At 32.2% G+C, this 21,979-nt stretch overlaps 1 protein-coding gene and 1 long non-coding RNA gene across 2 annotated transcripts; one reads left to right on the top strand and one right to left on the bottom strand.

The window, feature by feature from the left end:
• Positions 1 to 498: 498 nt before the first annotated feature.
• LOC144544869 (uncharacterized) lies at positions 499 to 1,669 on the bottom strand. The gene is made up of 3 exons (XR_013508350.1): positions 1,405 to 1,669; positions 1,011 to 1,104; positions 499 to 609 (listed from the first exon to the last, which is right to left on the bottom strand). It is a non-coding gene; the product is annotated as an uncharacterized LOC144544869 (long non-coding RNA).
• Positions 1,670 to 13,716: 12,047 nt separating this feature from the next.
• Positions 13,717 to 15,297, top strand: LOC144545064 (remorin 4.1-like). The gene is made up of 3 exons (XM_078293617.1): positions 13,717 to 13,999; positions 14,088 to 14,441; positions 14,731 to 15,297. Exons 1-3 carry the CDS (start codon positions 13,787 to 13,789, stop codon positions 14,920 to 14,922), a joined length of 759 nt encoding a protein of 252 aa, XP_078149743.1. The 5' UTR covers positions 13,717 to 13,786; the 3' UTR covers positions 14,923 to 15,297.
• The last annotated feature ends 6,682 nt before the right edge of the window (positions 15,298 to 21,979 follow it).

The raw sequence follows: 21,979 nt of genomic DNA, 5'->3' as shown, positions 1-21,979 counted from the left end.
GCATTTAGTGAACAAAAATAATGAACTTACCATCTCGTAGAGACATATTCAGTATAAGGAGGCTCCGAGTAAAGTTCCCTTGCTAGCCCCAAATCTGCAATTTTAACTATTCCATCCTTAACCAATATATTTTCTACAAAAAATTGAAGCATCTTTTCATTGTTGCATCCCATTACAGAATTCAGAAATATGCTCACACAATTCAGAAGTTACATATTTACCCTTACAAATTATATCTCTCAACAAGTCTACTACCGGGCTGTTACTGGTATATACTGGTCAGTACCATACTAACGGTGAAACATCAAGAGTAAATGAACTTACACACACAAAATGTATATACAAAATGTATATACAAAATGTAATCCTTAAATGTTACTGGTATATACTGGTCAGTACCATACTGGTATATACTGGTCAGTACCATACTGGTCAGTACCATACACACACAAAATGTAGTCCAAAAACTAAAAGGAAAAGAAAATTAGCATACTTTCATCTGGAATAAGTTGAAGAATTTTGTGAAACCTCTCTTCATGTTCAAAGAGTTTTTGAGTAGAAATCCATTTCTCCTCGAAGTAATGCTTGAGAACATCTGCATAGGCTCTTCTGAAATAAATGATATACTGGTCTATGTTACTATTTTAGTTTAGGAAAGCTAAAAGTACCAAAAATTTGGTCTGATTTAGTGGTGCCATAATATTGATGCTGGTTACCAGGAGGTACCAAATAGATAGAAACATCCTTTTTGTGTGTGTTTGGTGTCCGATAAGCACTGGTAATAATAGAAGAAAAAACAAAGCAATAAGTATACCATAATGAAACCTTGTCTTATAGAACAGTTCAGTAAGGATGGATGAAGATCACAAAAACGTAAGATTAGTTCAAATTTTCAAAAAGAAATCCCCAAAGGGTCTTCTATGGATGAACTTTACAACTGTGTTACATGCTCACCTCATGTCCTGCTTGTTTTTGTTTGGTAATAAGTTGTTTAGAAGAGTATCTCTTACCAGGGGGAACACTTTCGTTGTTTAGAAGAGTATCTAAGTGACCATCCGGTGAGAATGAAGCATGCCATCTTCTCGCACTTAGTGTTTTCCCAGGCTTCAACATTAAAAAAAAAAAGTTGTAACATTGATTAAGCAGTGCACAATAATTGGTCTAAATCCAATCACACTAATATAATCCAGAAATTTTGGAACTAAGATTAATTCATAATGAACTGTTTCTTGTTATGATAGTAGATAAATTAGTTTGCCTATTTGAACTAGTGCACATTCCTTGTATATATTTAGGTCAGCGTTAGTACTGATATATACATAAACTCAAAAGTAGAGACCTTTCAACTGAAACAAAGAAGAAAAAAAAAACCCGTAAGAAATAAATATAAATTAGGAAAGAGACCATGGGCTTGAATCGGGTGGGTGGACCACGAGCTCCATCTTTGATTGGTCAAATCAACTCAACAAACCAAATTCAATCAACGACGAGCACGAGCTCCATCTCCTTCTCCCAAACGAAATTGATGAATAACTAAAGCTTTGGAGTTGTTTTTGCAAGACCTGTGTGACAGAACTTACGAAATAACTCTTCAAAGGGGCGCTGAGGCGGGGTAGAGAGCAAGGGTTTGTGCAAGGCGGAGGCGGAGAGAGCAAGGCGGAGGCGGAGAGCAAGGCGGAGGAGGACAGCAAAAGAGAGGCTGAGGCGGGATAGAGACAGCACAATTAGAAGAGGAAATTTAGAAGGTATGCTTCGTGGTTCTCAGAACTTCGCAGTTTTTTAGAAGAGGAAATGTTCGCGGCTGATCGAAATTTTGAGTTACAAACCCGGGAAATCAAACTCAGAGCAGCGAAAATCACCGACGGCTACTGTTTTTTTTTTAAAACAGTCAGTATTTGAGTGCAACACTGACGGTTTTTGCCAAAACAGTCAGTGTTAGCAGCAACACTGACGGTTTTTGCCAAAAAAGTCAGTGTTGGCAGCTAATACTGACTGTTTTTACAAAAACAGTCAGTATATTTTTTTTTTTGTAAAAACAATAAGTATTTTTTTTTCCACTAAAATGAGATAAAAAATATTAAACATAACCAAAATAAAATTTTCGAAGTTCGATCATGTCTAAGCTTCAATCCAACTAGAAGTGTTTATAGTGCTTCGATGTTTCAATATTTCATCCTCTTGATTGATAGGTAAATGAAAATGAAATTTCATTTCATTGCACATCAACCGTTGATTGATTACGTAAAAATGAACGATATGAAATTATTGGCTCAATTTCAAGAGACAAATAACGATAAAATTATATAAAATTGACATTTATAAGCATTATTTGACATATAAGATGTAAAAAGAGTATAAAATATTTATTTTTAATTCTTTTCATACTATTTTCTGTACAATTATTACCTAAATTTAGATTTGTAAATTTATATCCGTTTGATAGGAGATGAATGGTCTTGATTTCAAAGGAGGTGACCATTTTTGAGATTGTGGGTGGGAGTCCATATCCTCTCAAGTAACTTAATGTATTACATGTGTTCAATGAAATGTTCAAGCCAAAATAGTATATTTTTAATTATTATATTTGAAAAAAAATAATTAAGGAAAAAATATAAATTAGAATGGAAAATGAAACAAACAAAAATATGAAAAATATACATAATTGTTAAATATCTTCCAAATTTAGACAGATTTATAAATACAAATTTATTATGTAAAATAAAAACCATATTGTATACGATAAAAAGCTTAATAATTAAAGTCAAAATTTCATGTTAATATAATTCTTTTAGTATGTTATACGAAAGATCATACTACTTAATCAATTTAAACAATTAAATAATTAAACAATTGTACTAGTAATTTAAACGGTTCCAATCGACCCACGGACGACATTTGGGGTGAATCCAATTTGAATGGTAATTCTTTTAGCATGCTCTCTGTTTTGCTTGTGTTTGACATAATTTCAACTGTTGGCTTCCCTTTGAGGTGAATCCAATTTTTTCTGCAATAAATATATACACAACATTAGAATAATTTTATGCAAAATTTGAAGTTAGAATTAAATTGAATTTAGAACAACCCACCTTAATTTATGCAAAATTCATATATGCAACATGCATGTAATGCTATCTAATTTGATGTTCATTTACACATCCATCCAAGCGACAGAATATAACGAGATCGTAAGGCTATAAACATTACACATTGGATCGAAGCTTACAATTGTTGGAACTCCAATTATTTTTTTTGTTTTTAAGGTTCCTGGTACTAACATGATCATTTTAAAATAAATTAGGAATTATTTGATTGCAGATCACCCATTGATTATTCATAAGAAAATGAACGGTCCACAGTTATTAGCTCAATTTGTTTGAACAAATATTGATGAAATTATATGAAATTGATAATTATAAATATTATTTGGTCACAACTTATGTATAAAAGTAGGAAATATTTTTTTTGGAATTTATTCATATTATTTGCTGTACAAAAATCATAAATTTCATCATCTGCTGATATTGCTACCCAACACTGACGCTTTACAAAGAGTCAGTGTTGAGTACCAACACTGACTGTTTTTAAAGAGTCAGTGTTGCTACTCAACACTGACGCTTTACAAAGAGTCAGTGTTGAGTACCAACACTGACGCTTTACAAAGAGTCAGTGTTGAGTACCAACACTGACTGTTTTTCAAAAGAGTCAGTGTTGGTACTTAACACTGACTGTTTTTCAAAAGAGTCAGTGTTGAGTACCAACACTGACTGTTTTTAAAGAGTCAGTGTTGCTACTCAACACTGACGCTTTACAAAGAGTCAGTGTTGAGTACAAACACTGACTCTTTTGAAAAAGAGTCAGTGTTGGTGCTCAACACTGACTCTTTTGAAGACTGTTTTTCAAAATAGTCAGTGTTGAGTACCAATACTGACTGTTTTTAGAGCGTCAGAGTTGGTAATCAACACTGACGCTTGAAAAACAGTCAGTGTTGGTGTTCAACACTGACTCTTTTTTGAAAAACAGTCAGTGTTGATAACCAACACTGACTGTTTATAAAGTGTCAGTGTTGAATAACAACGCTGACTGTTATTTAATAAAAGGGTCAGTATAGTGTGAGCAACACTGATGCTTTGCTTAAAAGAGTCGGTGATTAAGGGTCGGTGAAGGGGTTTTTTGTACTAGTGTTACCTATTTTCCACTTTTGTGAGAAACTTTTAAACTGTTAATGCAATAAATTACTCGGATTTTTTATATTTCTGAATTTCCTACTTTTCATTTAGGAAATTATGATATTGTGATACAATTTGGTATAGCAGGTTTATACACATGTGTACTCAGTTATCAAGACAGTAGCAAGACGATTCTGGTACCAAGACAGTATCAGACTTATTGTATACTCAGTTATGTAATCTTTTTGTGTACGGATCATGTAATTTACAAATTTATTTTTAAGGTTAAGCAAAGCTTTCAACATAATTATATGGTTTATGTTCCTAAGTTCTTTACTCTCTTTTCAATATATTTAGTCTCAGAAATACTAACTGAACTATTTTATCCTTACGCAAGCACAGATTCTGACGAGACATTTGGGAGCAACTGATATATCATGAAGATAGATCAAATATTAGGGATAAAGTTAATCTAAAATGCATAGACAGTCAGCTGTGTGTGTATATGTACATATTTTTAATCAATTTGATTCCAATTTATGATCTAAAATTATCAAAACTGATAGATAACTTTTAATATTTATCCTTTAAATATGTAATAAATATATATTGAAAACCCCAATAAATACATCAAATGTATAATTTTTTTCTAAAATGAACTAAGAGTGCATTGAGTGTGCCTGTTGACATTTATAATTAATTTGAATAATATTGGAATAAATCAAGGAATTATGATGATAATTTGAAACATAAAACAACCCTGTTATTCATCAGAAAACAAGATGTTGCTGCAACATACATCTTATTTTAGAGCTAAATATATAGCTCTGAACGGAAAAGCATGCACCAAACCCGAGACAAACAAAACACAAAATAAACAAAACAAGATAATGAAAACGACCATATACAACTCCGCATACAATTCACAGAGACGTAAACACCGTGTTGAAAGAGCAGTACTATATTTGTGACTTCCATTCTAGTCCATTTCTGGTTTCTATATTGTACGATAGAATACGCGGATAGAAAGCTCCATTATACGTCTATTACTATCTTCGCTTAGCTCTATGCCATTTAGAATGCCTTGTGCTAGTGTGAATTGTCCAGTCCCACCAACAATGGCCCACTCGACAGGAAATGGAGGTTCCCACACCCCTCGCATCTCAAGTGTGGATCCATTAAACCTGTCAAGGTCATGTCATGCCAAGATATATATATATAATCAAATAAAATGTTTTATAACTATAATTGTTCTTAATTAGTTACGTGTACAGAAACATTAGGCTTGATAAATCAATTTAAGCATACCCACACACATACCTATGATCCTCGAACACCATGTTGAAATTGACACACCATCGAACCTTGTTCTGACCACACTGTACATGCATCCCTTGTGCCCTTGCAATAACCTTTGAAGCCGGGTCAGGTCCTTCGAGTATGTCCCAATCATTAATTGCAATCAGACCAAAACTATTCTTGAGTACAGAGTTTACAGGAATTATTTGGTTTGGATTCGGTCCTCCGCTGATCTGATTTAAGTATAGGTGTAAGTTGGCTTCATTTTGCACGCAGCATCCTGTTACCAAGTTGCTAGAGCTTTTGAAGTATGTGGCATTGGCTGGTATTAAATGTGAGACACAGAGTGACAAAGAGAGAGAGAGAAAGAGAGAGAGTGAGAGATTGGTCATTTGATCTGATGTTTGGTGTTTTGTTATGAAATGGAGCACTCTTCGTGGGGGTATAAATAGGTCCCTTGGTCATGGTGTTTTTCTCTTAATTATACATTATATCTCATTTTGCCATTAATTAAATTCCCACCTGCTCTGATGAGGCCACATGAGGGTGCTATTTTCATATATGACACAATTAATCAATATATTATGGTTAGGCAGGATAACAACTCTGTGACTAAGTTGACTTCATATGGTGATTAACTAAGACAGAGCCATGAAAGATGAACAGCCAGGAATTCACATCCTCTCCAATACTGCACAAGAGAATCATTTACAATTAATGGATCTGGACTGTTCTTTTTAACTTGCCACGAATCTCAAAGCCCAATAATACTGCCCCCCCTATGCTAGGCCAAATCCCGAAGTGATGAGATTTAATCACAAACCGTAAAGTCAGGCCCATCCTCTACAATAATACCGGCCAGGCTCTGTGTACAAATTAAATTATTGTAGAGGATGCAAGTTTTTCATGCTAACACCCATAATTAGTAGTTAAATTAATTTCTTTTCTTATTGATTTTGGGAATTATAAGTGATGTGAAATTTACGAGGAATTAAAGTGTTAATATAAAATCAAATTGTACCTCACTAAAGCATGAAGGGTTGATATAACACTACAGCAGAATGTTTTTTCTGCGACCGGGCCAGACGCCGAATATTTCAATGTCGAGATCCACTTAAGGTTGTGGGTCCCGCGTGGTATTTAATTAAATGAGATTTGGTTAAATCGGTCAGTATCTTAATAAGGGGCCCAATAATACTCTTTGTTTTATTTTCAAATAATTTCCTGTTTTTGATTGACTTTTGTAATTTAGATGAAAAAGTTTCAGAGCTAAGAAACTAAAAAGAAGAAATGATATTAGTTTTTATAAAGAATACGTGAACAACTCATAACAGGCAACATATCATTTTAATTAATTTTCATACATTGAAAAATTATAAAAATGTAATACTATTAATCCCCACTGCAACGCGTGGACACATAACTAGCAGTAGAAAGCGTACAGTGCCTCTGGCATTGCCCCATGAATTTCCCACAGTGACTTCTGCTTATTTAGGACCCATTTGTCAGTGAGTCCGGGGGCCATGCGATATGATGAATGTTGGGGCACCGTATATATTTTTTTCTGTTGTCACATTGAAAGTTAATTTAATTACTAAGTGAAGAGCATCCATCTTGTTCTAGGTCAAGCATGGCAACAAAATTAACAACCTGCCAATAACATGTGCCCTTCAATAGAATAAATTAGAAGTACCCATATGGTCATATATATGTACACATCTATCATGCTTGACCTGAACGCATCTCTAAATATTCCCAAATCCACGAGATGTAAATAGTAAAATAAAATAAAATATATAAAATAATACCAGAGGCAATGCTTGAGTCAAGAGAGGCCCTGATAACTATATTCTTGGACAAATTTAATTAGGAGGCATTATATATAATAGCACCATTGTGTTCAACAACACGCGCGCATTAGTATATTCTTCGATTCATTTTTATTCGAATATAAAATTTAATGATAAAAATTGACATATTTTCTTCATGATGTTGTGTGTACAGAGAATACAGTTGGTGTGAAACAAATTACATTTTTCATCAGACATTCATCCATTCGTTGTTCTTTTGAATTAAACCATTACTTAATTCTAAACTATTTTATTTGCTTATCTGTCAGACAATTGAGATTATTGATTATGACGAAGAAAGAGAATTACTAGAGAAGGATAGAAAAATATATTACTTATTTTAGAAAATATTTCTAATATTTCTTATTGAACATATCAGAGGAAATCAAATAAATTAATTTTATTTATTCTAATTTCTAAATAATTAAGAATATAACATCTAAAATTGGAGCATATGTAATTACGTTACTTTTTACTTTTTACTAACAAGAAATATGAATCCAATATCATTTTCTGCTGTACTTACCATTAGTGACCAGATCTACTTCGCCATTAATATCCGTCACTACTTAAGAAAAAATTACGAATGCCAAAACCAAAGTCGATTCCGTTACTGCCATTGTTTTAAACAAGTTATGATACAATTTTGTAATATTTTATAATTTAATTATTAATTATTATTTTTTTGTAATAATAAGAAATTCAATATATTTACTATAATTTGCATTGTTCAAAACCAATCAAAGAGTTATACATATATATTTTTTTTTTCAAATTAAGTAGTAGGATTTATTTTTAATTGGTTACCGTCCTCGATTGTACTACCAAGTAATCAACAAAAAGCATCTATATATGTTGCCAATTTTGAGTTTATCAATAACATAAAGAAAAAAAGAAAGAAACTTCATTAATGATAAGCACCTCAATTCTAATTAACAAGCTATTGGGTAAATGTGCCCTTTAATATAATAAACAAATACCCCCATGGATATATATGATATAGTGACAAGTTCTGATATTATATATATGAGTAAAATTAGGACATAAGTAATTTGTTATTTTATAATATAAATAATATATAAAAATATTAATATTATTGTAAAATAAAAAGAGATGGGCTATCGTGCTTCATGAATTAAATGACATGTTTTACTTCAAACTCATATTTTAAATTTTGAAAGTTTAAACATTCGATCTAAACTATTTACTTGATCACCATATTATATTTTGTTGGGAGACTAAATTTGATATTATATTTTTACTATTTTGTTGGAATTTTTTATTTTTTTTTTACTTTTTTAATTATGATTATGAAATTTTGTTAGAATTTCTGTTCTAATGACATTAAGAAAATCCGTCTTAATCAGCTCTTACAAATTATTTTCAATTTATATGAAAACAATCTAAATTACAGTACTAATTTAATTGCATTTAAAGGTTGAGATTATGTAGTTATTGATGACACCAAATAACTACATCACTGAATCTATTGATAATTATTACATAAGATGAGTACAAAATTATGTTGATAGTTATTGCTAATGTACTAATTCGTTTTAATTACGATCTTAAAACGTGAGAATAAAATTAATTAGTGGCGTTGGTTTCCTCACTAATACTTGTGTCAGTAATATTCATATCTTCGGGAATAACTACTTCCGTGGTCTTGCTCTAAACAACGATCCATTCTTTATCCTCACCTTTAATCATATTCTTGTAAGCTTCTACAATTGCAACTCTACATTTGGCACACTCTTTCTCGACCATTTCCATTGCGGCTTCTTGTACCAGCTTGGCTTTCCATAGTCGACTTGAAAGATTAGCCAGCAGGGTTCTTCCTTGTTTAATTGATGATTTTCAAACAACATTTTTGAAAGGTAGGTTGATTACTGATAACATAGCATGTGCCCAAGAGGTCTTACACCATGTACATTGTAAGAAAATAAAAAAGGGGTTATATTTAAATTAGATTTCGAGAAAGCTTTTGATATGGTGAATTGAGATTTTTTACTTGAAACCTTACAAGCTAGGGGATTTAGTACTATCTTTCAAACATGGATTAAGAATATTCTTGATGGTGCTCAAACTTGTATTAAATTTAATGATGAATTAGGTCCGTATTTTAAATGTCGTAGAGGTTTAAGGAAAGGAGATCCCCTCTCTCCTTCTTTTTGACCTTGTTGCCGATGTACTGCTTAAAAAATCACTTCAATCAATTCAAAAGGCAGGTATCATTTCTGGTCTTGATAACTTCCCAACGATTGGCCCTATAGCTATTTGAACCTTCAATTTGCATATGACACATTATTGTTTCTTAAAGCTGAACCTAAAATAATTGAAACACTTAAATTGCACCTTTTGGCCTTTGAAAATCTTTTTGGAATGAAAATCAACTTGTCTAAATTGTTGACCGCTTGACTTTATAATAAACTAGTTAGAATAATTATAAATCATTTGAAAATAATTTGTTGACCCCTTGATTTTATACTAAACTAGTTCGATAAATTTGACATGTAAATGTGTCACTTGTGAAGTTGAATGATTTCAACGGTTTGAATATGTTGTTGAAGCCAATCCGATAGATTTTTGAATTAAGATTACAAGGAGACTTGGTGAGCTTAAGAACACGTACCCTAGTTCTACTCACAAACACACACACACACATAAATTGTATTGTTCTACAGTTAGTAGAGAGCCAGACCTCTGGAGGCAACAGCGGAGAAGGAGGCGCTGACAGGAATCCCGTGGCCCCAAGTGGAGGAGTGGTAGTGTTGCCTGAAGGCGGCTGGGATGCTGGCCAGGAAAGAGGATTTGGAGAGCCTTTGAAGAAGAGTCGCCATGGCTGCGATATCTTTCTTTACCAGTTGAGAAGACTCAAGAGAAGAGCGAGAGTGAAAACAGGAGAGATAAAGACAAATTAAATGGGAAAAAAAAGGTGAATATTCAATTTCTAATTTAGTACAACTTTGACTGTTAATTTGGTATGATTTTTGATGGGGGACAGAATCATTGCCTTCATTTTATGATTTCTTATTTATTTTGCGCATATATATATATATATATATCTACAAAGGAAATAATTTTTGAACGGTTGTTATTAGATTTTTTTTTAAAGAGATACTTTCCTTTTTCCTTTCACTCCACAAGAATATCTGGGATATAATTAGTACCCATATAAAATTTCATAGTTGCCTTCTATTATTTTTCGTAATATAATTTCATAGTTGATCCCCAAGGATACATTGCTCTTATTTTTAATCAAAAAAACCATATTATATAATTTTCTTGATTGATTTGCTACATATAGAGATCCAATCATAAAGGTATCTCAATTTTCCGAAAAATAAATTGAAATTCAACAATTTTAGATACTGTAATCTATAAATAGTCACCCAACAATATCCGAAGAAAGTTATATATATTGCTTCGAATTCCAAACCTTAAACTTTATTTACGGATACTTCAATCTTTTATCTTCATCAGGTAAAAAACATTATGTTTTCAATTTTTCAGACTAGCAATTTCTTCTCTAGTTCTTAATTTCTATTAAACATCTATTGGTTTATGCTGGTTTTTGTTTTCTTTCTTCTCTTTTATTTTCTTAGGCTGGGTTACTCTTTGGTACCGGTGATCAAACTTCTTGAGGCACCATTTTGTTTTACTTTGATTATCACCTCTTTTGGGTTTTCTTTTTTCTTTGGAAGCGTCTAATTGTCCACAGCCTTTTGTCCACCATTTGTCCACAGCTTTGACTTGTCCGAATACTGTAAAATTACTTCTACATGCTATACAATTATACAACATATCACATAAAATATATTAGTTAATCATACAACATCCAGCAACTATTTGAAGTGGTCCCAAAATAGTTAAAAAAAGATTGCAACTTGTACAACAGGACAAAAAGGTTGTACTTTCAGACTGTACTTTCGAAAAATACAGTTATAGGAAGTTATTGGCAGTTAGAGTTAGTTATTAGCGGTTATTAGCACTGGGTTGAATCTTGTATACTGTAAAATTGAATATTGTATAATGTAAAATTGAATATTGTATACTGTAAAATTGAATCTTGTATACTGTAAAATTGAATCTTGTATACAGTAAAATTTTCAATTGAATCTTGTGTACTGTAAAATTGAATCTTCTACATAGTAAAATTTACAATTGAATCTTGTATACTGTACAATTGAATCAACAGAACTGTAAAATTGAATCTTGTATACAGTAGAATTTTCAATTGAATATTGTTCGGATGAGTAAGAAGCCTTTCTATCATCTTTTTCTTCCAGATTTTCACAAGATGAATATTGTAAAATTACAATATGAATACTGTAAAATTACAAGATAAAAACTGTAAAATTAACAAATCAATACTCCATATCGCATTTCTATCATCTCTTTTCTCCAGATTTCCACAAGATGAATACTATAAAATGACAAGATGAATACTGTAAAATTAACGGGGCAATACTATAAAATTAACAGATCAATACTCCATATCGCGTCTCTATCGTCTCTTTCTTCTAGATTTTCATAAGATAAATACTGTAAAATGACAAGATGAATACTGTAAAATTAACGGGGCAATACTGTAAAATTAACAGATCAATACTCCATATCGCCTCTCTATCATCTCTTTCCTCCAGATTTCCACAAGATGAATACTGTAAAATGATAAAATGAATATTGTAAAATTAACGGGGCAATATAGTAAAATTAACAGATCAATACTCCATATCGCCTCTCTATCATCTCTTTCCTCCAGATTTCATTTGAAATGCTAGATCTGTTACTGCATACAACGAAAACAACATATTCAACAGAAATAACTTACTAGATTTGAATTTTCCCGTGCTCTTCAACGAAAACTTCTATTCGATTGCGCTCCACGATTGAAGGTTCTATTGCGATCATGTATAAAAAACGAGATCGAAACAATATTCTAAAAAAGAAAATGAAATAAGAAGAGGCAGATCGAATAAGCAGAGGCACTAGTCGAAGCAAAGGTGGCTGACTTCTTCATTCCTGTCAGCACATAGAATCCATAGTAGAGTGCATTGGAGAGGTCAGAACCCTAGTCGGAGAGAAGCAGAAAAGCGCGAGTGTTAGCAACGGAGAACTTCGACGGTTGAATTTATATATGCAGGAGATACATAGATATATTAGATAAGAGAGAGAGAGAGGTAATTAGAAGAGAAGATGAAAGCGATTTGGTTGTTCGGGTTATTTGCTTGACCCGTTGTTTTGAGAGGGAATTGACGGGGCTGCCGTCGATCTGTTTAAATAGCAAGACGAAGTCGGAAGGTGGAGACCGACAGTTAAAACGGAAGTTGGATAAGGAGGCTGTGGACAAATGGTGGACAAATGCCAGTGGACAAGAACCTTTTCTCTTTTTCTTTTTGCCTCTTCATGTTTAGGTAAGACTTAATATCCCAAAAATAGGCCCCATCTCTGTTTCCTAGCACTTTCCTTTCTCTCACATGTCTAAAACGGTTGAACCATTCAACCCACTACTGTATCTATAAAAAAAAGGGGTAAGATATTGACAGAGCAAATTTAGCTTCACACAGCACAATTAACAAAATCAAAATGAAAAAGTTATAGTTGATACTAGATGTTAAATAAATAACAAATAGGATATTGATCATATTTATATCTGTTTTTATTTTTGAGACATGAATACAAAATAGATTTTAAACGGGTATAAATATTGATACGGATAGATATTAAACAGATATGAATACGGATAAGATATTAAATAGATACGAATACATATTAGATATTAGATATATATGAATACAAATATAATTCGAACAACTTGAAATATTATAATAAAATAAACTAATATAAAATATGGATATAATTTCAATATTTAATCGTTATAGCGAACATAATTTATTATTTCATGTTAAGGGCCTGTTCGGCGGAGCTGATGGAATAGGAATAGGAATGTGTTGGCCTGCTCTTTGAATTGCTTGTTACTGTTCACGTGAGAAATTTTTTATTTTATTTTTTTCACATGAACAGTACTCCGCCAAATAGGCCCTAAACTTGTTATGTTAGCATAAAAATATATACATCGGAAACACAAAAATAATAATCATTAATATAATCATATTTTTAATTAAAAATACCAACAAAAAATATTTCTTTTTAAATATATACGATTGTATCCGAACAATCAGTGAAAAAAATAAATATACAAATAATTATTCGTATTTGTATTTGTATTGTATTGTTAAACTATTCATATCTGAAAATTTAAATATGAATTCAAATACGAACAGATAATGTCCGATCTGTTTGCACCCCTAGATGATATGCTACATGAAGTGAAACTAGCTCTGTTATTATCTTTACTTGTATAAAGTTACAACTCTAGCTCTTCTTCCACTTGCACTATATAAAAAGACCAAAACCCCTTGCTATTTCTTGCCCAAAACAGAGCAACCAAGCTCTTCTTAACTTGACATGTTGAGTGACGAGAGAGCTCAAAACAGAGCAGGGAGCGCAGAAGGATTCCGAGACATTCACTTGATAACTCCTCCTCCAAGCTGGCGATCCAATTGGCCACCCACCCCCAGAAGCCGTCACACATCAACCGTTTCCTTCGGGAGTGGAGTTGATCCAGCTGTTCTTGCCGAGCAATTGATGACAGTCAACAGAGAACTAGCCATGATTCTGGTTTAGTATTAATTTTTGTTATATATATATTGGTTTTTTTTTTCTATATAGATATGTAATAATATATAATGATCATTGATAATAACAGAGAGGAGAAAACAATGGAAATGGTGCACATGATGATATGGAGCATGGAAGGATTACTGGAGATGATGACGGGTTTGAAGATACAAACCCTCTTGCTCTAGTGCCAGAATCGAACCCGATCCCCTCTCCGGAAAATACAAATACATCAGGGGAAGTGGCAGGTGATGCACCCGGTGCAGGGGAGGAGGTATCTGTGGGACAGGTGAGAAGGGAGGAAACAGAGGTGAAGATAACGGCATGGCAAACGGCCGAGGTAGCGAAGATCAATAACCGGTTCAAGCGTGAGGAGGTCATCATCAATGGATGGGAGAATGCTCAGGTTGAGAAAGCCACTGCCCGGCTCAAGAAGATCGAGGTATTGTCACAAGAACAACATTCTTAATTATTTTTGTTGACATTATTTTTAATTGATATAGTGAAATGAATTAGGGATGAACTCGCTAGGGTTGCAATCTGTTCTGTCACATAATTTTTTTGTATTAAGAGTTTGTTTGTATAAAGAATTTTTTACAAAGTAGAAAACAGTACAAATTATGCAATGTTTGTCAAATGAATTAGGGGTGAATTAAAAGATACTACTTACTATTCATGGCTAATAACAAGTTTTTATTAAAATGAACATTAATTATTTGTTCTGATAACAGAGGAAACTGGAAAAGGAGCGGGCGAGAGCGATGGAGGAGACTCAAAATGAGGTGGCGAGAGCACACCGTAAGGGGGAGGAAAAGAGGGCTTCAGCCGAGGCGAAGCGAGGAACAAAGATCTCTAAGATACTTGACATGGCACATTTCATGCGTGCCGTCGGGCGAGCCCCTTGCAAGCGATCCGTCTTTTAGTTTCATCTATCTGTTTGTAATTTGTTATGTGTGTAAAACTGTCGTTAAATTTGTTAATGTCGGGTTGTTACCGGGTAACAAGCGCCCTAATTATACAGTGGCGAGAATCAGAATCTGTTACTTTGTGTTTCAAAATAAGGAATGAAGGAATAAGAGAGGAGGTACTTATTTTTAGTTGTTATAATTAAGGACCATATCTGTGTTTTATTGATGATATGGTGTTGTACTGTTGTGGCATGTATCCTGAGACTGTGTTCTAAATTAAACATGAAATGTATCAGGCATGCTTTTATGTTATTAGAGGATTGGATAGTTGGATACTATCTATTTGGTAAATTTATATGTAAATTTTATAAGAATTAAATTGGGTTTGTTTTGTGTGTGTTCTGTATTTCCTTTTGTACTTCTTTTACACTGGAATCATTTCTCTTTCTCTTGTTGACTTAATTTGTTTACTCTCCTGTTGACTTACTCAAATGAATGGATATAATTGTTTATCTAATTTTATGGAAATGGGGATATTGGGTTTTACTTGGATGTTTTCATGTCTAGAAAGATTTGGGCCTGAGAATATCAAATATTATCTGTGGATATATTCATATATGACACAATTAATCAATATATTATGGTTAGGCAGGATAACAACTCTGTGACTAAGTTGACTTCATATGGTGATTAACTAAGACAGAGCCATGAAAGATGAACAGCCAGGAATTCACATCCTCTCCAATACTGCACAAGAGAATCATTTACAATTAATGGATCTGGACTGTTCTTTTTAACTTGCCACGAATCTCAAAGCCCAATAATACTGCCCCCCCTATGCTAGGCCAAATCCCGAAGTGATGAGATTTAATCACAAACCGTAAAGTCAGGCCCATCCTCTACAATAATACCGGCCAGGCTCTGTGTACAAATTAAATTATTGTAGAGGATGCAAGTTTTTCATGCTAACACCCATAATTAGTAGTTAAATTAATTTCTTTTCTTATTGATTTTGGGAATTATAAGTGATGTGAAATTTACGAGGAATTAAAGTGTTAATATAAAATCAAATTGTACCTCACTAAAGCATGAAGGGTTGATATAACACTACAGCAGAATGTTTTTTCTGCGACCGGGCCAGACGCCGAATATTTCAATGTCGAGATCCACTTAAGGTTGTGGGTCCCGCGTGGTATTTAATTAAATGAGATTTGGTTAAATCGGTCAGTATCTTAATAAGGGGCCCAATAATACTCTTTGTTTTATTTTCAAATAATTTCCTGTTTTTGATTGACTTTTGTAATTTAGATGAAAAAGTTTCAGAGCTAAGAAACTAAAAAGAAGAAATGATATTAGTTTTTATAAAGAATACGTGAACAACTCATAACAGGCAACATATCATTTTAATTAATTTTCATACATTGAAAAATTATAAAAATGTAATACTATTAATCCCCACTGCAACGCGTGGACACATAACTAGCAGTAGAAAGCGTACAGTGCCTCTGGCATTGCCCCATGAATTTCCCACAGTGACTTCTGCTTATTTAGGACCCATTTGTCAGTGAGTCCGGGGGCCATGCGATATGATGAATGTTGGGGCACCGTATATATTTTTTTCTGTTGTCACATTGAAAGTTAATTTAATTACTAAGTGAAGAGCATCCATCTTGTTCTAGGTCAAGCATGGCAACAAAATTAACAACCTGCCAATAACATGTGCCCTTCAATAGAATAAATTAGAAGTACCCATATGGTCATATATATGTACACATCTATCATGCTTGACCTGAACGCATCTCTAAATATTCCCAAATCCACGAGATGTAAATAGTAAAATAAAATAAAATATATAAAATAATACCAGAGGCAATGCTTGAGTCAAGAGAGGCCCTGATAACTATATTCTTGGACAAATTTAATTAGGAGGCATTATATATAATAGCACCATTGTGTTCAACAACACGCGCGCATTAGTATATTCTTCGATTCATTTTTATTCGAATATAAAATTTAATGATAAAAATTGACATATTTTCTTCATGATGTTGTGTGTACAGAGAATACAGTTGGTGTGAAACAAATTACATTTTTCATCAGACATTCATCCATTCGTTGTTCTTTTGAATTAAACCATTACTTAATTCTAAACTATTTTATTTGCTTATCTGTCAGACAATTGAGATTATTGATTATGACGAAGAAAGAGAATTACTAGAGAAGGATAGAAAAATATATTACTTATTTTAGAAAATATTTCTAATATTTCTTATTGAACATATCAGAGGAAATCAAATAAATTAATTTTATTTATTCTAATTTCTAAATAATTAAGAATATAACATCTAAAATTGGAGCATATGTAATTACGTTACTTTTTACTTTTTACTAACAAGAAATATGAATCCAATATCATTTTCTGCTGTACTTACCATTAGTGACCAGATCTACTTCGCCATTAATATCCGTCACTACTTAAGAAAAAATTACGAATGCCAAAACCAAAGTCGATTCCGTTACTGCCATTGTTTTAAACAAGTTATGATACAATTTTGTAATATTTTATAATTTAATTATTAATTATTATTTTTTTGTAATAATAAGAAATTCAATATATTTACTATAATTTGCATTGTTCAAAACCAATCAAAGAGTTATACATATATATTTTTTTTTTCAAATTAAGTAGTAGGATTTATTTTTAATTGGTTACCGTCCTCGATTGTACTACCAAGTAATCAACAAAAAGCATCTATATATGTTGCCAATTTTGAGTTTATCAATAACATAAAGAAAAAAAGAAAGAAACTTCATTAATGATAAGCACCTCAATTCTAATTAACAAGCTATTGGGTAAATGTGCCCTTTAATATAATAAACAAATACCCCCATGGATATATATGATATAGTGACAAGTTCTGATATTATATATATGAGTAAAATTAGGACATAAGTAATTTGTTATTTTATAATATAAATAATATATAAAAATATTAATATTATTGTAAAATAAAAAGAGATGGGCTATCGTGCTTCATGAATTAAATGACATGTTTTACTTCAAACTCATATTTTAAATTTTGAAAGTTTAAACATTCGATCTAAACTATTTACTTGATCACCATATTATATTTTGTTGGGAGACTAAATTTGATATTATATTTTTACTATTTTGTTGGAATTTTTTATTTTTTTTTTACTTTTTTAATTATGATTATGAAATTTTGTTAGAATTTCTGTTCTAATGACATTAAGAAAATCCGTCTTAATCAGCTCTTACAAATTATTTTCAATTTATATGAAAACAATCTAAATTACAGTACTAATTTAATTGCATTTAAAGGTTGAGATTATGTAGTTATTGATGACACCAAATAACTACATCACTGAATCTATTGATAATTATTACATAAGATGAGTACAAAATTATGTTGATAGTTATTGCTAATGTACTAATTCGTTTTAATTACGATCTTAAAACGTGAGAATAAAATTAATTAGTGGCGTTGGTTTCCTCACTAATACTTGTGTCAGTAATATTCATATCTTCGGGAATAACTACTTCCGTGGTCTTGCTCTAAACAACGATCCATTCTTTATCCTCACCTTTAATCATATTCTTGTAAGCTTCTACAATTGCAACTCTACATTTGGCACACTCTTTCTCGACCATTTCCATTGCGGCTTCTTGTACCAGCTTGGCTTTCCATAGTCGACTTGAAAGATTAGCCAGCAGGGTTCTTCCTTGTTTAATTGATGATTTTCAAACAACATTTTTGAAAGGTAGGTTGATTACTGATAACATAGCATGTGCCCAAGAGGTCTTACACCATGTACATTGTAAGAAAATAAAAAAGGGGTTATATTTAAATTAGATTTCGAGAAAGCTTTTGATATGGTGAATTGAGATTTTTTACTTGAAACCTTACAAGCTAGGGGATTTAGTACTATCTTTCAAACATGGATTAAGAATATTCTTGATGGTGCTCAAACTTGTATTAAATTTAATGATGAATTAGGTCCGTATTTTAAATGTCGTAGAGGTTTAAGGAAAGGAGATCCCCTCTCTCCTTCTTTTTGACCTTGTTGCCGATGTACTGCTTAAAAAATCACTTCAATCAATTCAAAAGGCAGGTATCATTTCTGGTCTTGATAACTTCCCAACGATTGGCCCTATAGCTATTTGAACCTTCAATTTGCATATGACACATTATTGTTTCTTAAAGCTGAACCTAAAATAATTGAAACACTTAAATTGCACCTTTTGGCCTTTGAAAATCTTTTTGGAATGAAAATCAACTTGTCTAAATTGTTGACCGCTTGACTTTATAATAAACTAGTTAGAATAATTATAAATCATTTGAAAATAATTTGTTGACCCCTTGATTTTATACTAAACTAGTTCGATAAATTTGACATGTAAATGTGTCACTTGTGAAGTTGAATGATTTCAACGGTTTGAATATGTTGTTGAAGCCAATCCGATAGATTTTTGAATTAAGATTACAAGGAGACTTGGTGAGCTTAAGAACACGTACCCTAGTTCTACTCACAAACACACACACACACATAAATTGTATTGTTCTACAGTTAGTAGAGAGCCAGACCTCTGGAGGCAACAGCGGAGAAGGAGGCGCTGACAGGAATCCCGTGGCCCCAAGTGGAGGAGTGGTAGTGTTGCCTGAAGGCGGCTGGGATGCTGGCCAGGAAAGAGGATTTGGAGAGCCTTTGAAGAAGAGTCGCCATGGCTGCGATATCTTTCTTTACCAGTTGAGAAGACTCAAGAGAAGAGCGAGAGTGAAAACAGGAGAGATAAAGACAAATTAAATGGGAAAAAAAAGGTGAATATTCAATTTCTAATTTAGTACAACTTTGACTGTTAATTTGGTATGATTTTTGATGGGGGACAGAATCATTGCCTTCATTTTATGATTTCTTATTTATTTTGCGCATATATATATATATATATATCTACAAAGGAAATAATTTTTGAACGGTTGTTATTAGATTTTTTTTTAAAGAGATACTTTCCTTTTTCCTTTCACTCCACAAGAATATCTGGGATATAATTAGTACCCATATAAAATTTCATAGTTGCCTTCTATTATTTTTCGTAATATAATTTCATAGTTGATCCCCAAGGATACATTGCTCTTATTTTTAATCAAAAAAACCATATTATATAATTTTCTTGATTGATTTGCTACATATAGAGATCCAATCATAAAGGTATCTCAATTTTCCGAAAAATAAATTGAAATTCAACAATTTTAGATACTGTAATCTATAAATAGTCACCCAACAATATCCGAAGAAAGTTATATATATTGCTTCGAATTCCAAACCTTAAACTTTATTTACGGATACTTCAATCTTTTATCTTCATCAGGTAAAAAACATTATGTTTTCAATTTTTCAGACTAGCAATTTCTTCTCTAGTTCTTAATTTCTATTAAACATCTATTGGTTTATGCTGGTTTTTGTTTTCTTTCTTCTCTTTTATTTTCTTAGGCTGGGTTACTCTTTGGTACCGGTGATCAAACTTCTTGAGGCACCATTTTGTTTTACTTTGATTATCACCTCTTTTGGGTTTTCTTTTTTCTTTGGAAGCGTCTAATTGTCCACAGCCTTTTGTCCACCATTTGTCCACAGCTTTGACTTGTCCGAATACTGTAAAATTACTTCTACATGCTATACAATTATACAACATATCACATAAAATATATTAGTTAATCATACAACATCCAGCAACTATTTGAAGTGGTCCCAAAATAGTTAAAAAAAGATTGCAACTTGTACAACAGGACAAAAAGGTTGTACTTTCAGACTGTACTTTCGAAAAATACAGTTATAGGAAGTTATTGGCAGTTAGAGTTAGTTATTAGCGGTTATTAGCACTGGGTTGAATCTTGTATACTGTAAAATTGAATATTGTATAATGTAAAATTGAATATTGTATACTGTAAAATTGAATCTTGTATACTGTAAAATTGAATCTTGTATACAGTAAAATTTTCAATTGAATCTTGTGTACTGTAAAATTGAATCTTCTACATAGTAAAATTTACAATTGAATCTTGTATACTGTACAATTGAATCAACAGAACTGTAAAATTGAATCTTGTATACAGTAGAATTTTCAATTGAATATTGTTCGGATGAGTAAGAAGCCTTTCTATCATCTTTTTCTTCCAGATTTTCACAAGATGAATATTGTAAAATTACAATATGAATACTGTAAAATTACAAGATAAAAACTGTAAAATTAACAAATCAATACTCCATATCGCATTTCTATCATCTCTTTTCTCCAGATTTCCACAAGATGAATACTATAAAATGACAAGATGAATACTGTAAAATTAACGGGGCAATACTATAAAATTAACAGATCAATACTCCATATCGCGTCTCTATCGTCTCTTTCTTCTAGATTTTCATAAGATAAATACTGTAAAATGACAAGATGAATACTGTAAAATTAACGGGGCAATACTGTAAAATTAACAGATCAATACTCCATATCGCCTCTCTATCATCTCTTTCCTCCAGATTTCCACAAGATGAATACTGTAAAATGATAAAATGAATATTGTAAAATTAACGGGGCAATATAGTAAAATTAACAGATCAATACTCCATATCGCCTCTCTATCATCTCTTTCCTCCAGATTTCATTTGAAATGCTAGATCTGTTACTGCATACAACGAAAACAACATATTCAACAGAAATAACTTACTAGATTTGAATTTTCCCGTGCTCTTCAACGAAAACTTCTATTCGATTGCGCTCCACGATTGAAGGTTCTATTGCGATCATGTATAAAAAACGAGATCGAAACAATATTCTAAAAAAGAAAATGAAATAAGAAGAGGCAGATCGAATAAGCAGAGGCACTAGTCGAAGCAAAGGTGGCTGACTTCTTCATTCCTGTCAGCACATAGAATCCATAGTAGAGTGCATTGGAGAGGTCAGAACCCTAGTCGGAGAGAAGCAGAAAAGCGCGAGTGTTAGCAACGGAGAACTTCGACGGTTGAATTTATATATGCAGGAGATACATAGATATATTAG

The sequence above is a fragment of the Carex rostrata genome, chromosome 27 (genome assembly GCF_964058835.1).
Source record: "Carex rostrata chromosome 27, lpCarRost1.2, whole genome shotgun sequence".
NCBI classification, from domain to species: domain Eukaryota; kingdom Viridiplantae; phylum Streptophyta; class Magnoliopsida; order Poales; family Cyperaceae; genus Carex; species Carex rostrata.
The sequence above is the reverse complement of the archived record's forward strand: the minus strand, read 5'-3'. Positions and strand labels throughout refer to the sequence as shown.

Coding starts and splice junctions, on each gene's coding strand:
- LOC144545064 (XM_078293617.1), top strand. CDS start 13,787: ATGTTGAGTGACGAGAGAGCTCAAAACAGAGCAGGGAGCGCAGAAGGA. Junction 14,000..14,087: donor GAGAACTAGCCATGATTCTG/GTTTAGTATTAA, acceptor TGATAATAACAG/AGAGGAGAAAACAATGGAAA. Junction 14,442..14,730: donor CCCGGCTCAAGAAGATCGAG/GTATTGTCACAA, acceptor TTCTGATAACAG/AGGAAACTGGAAAAGGAGCG.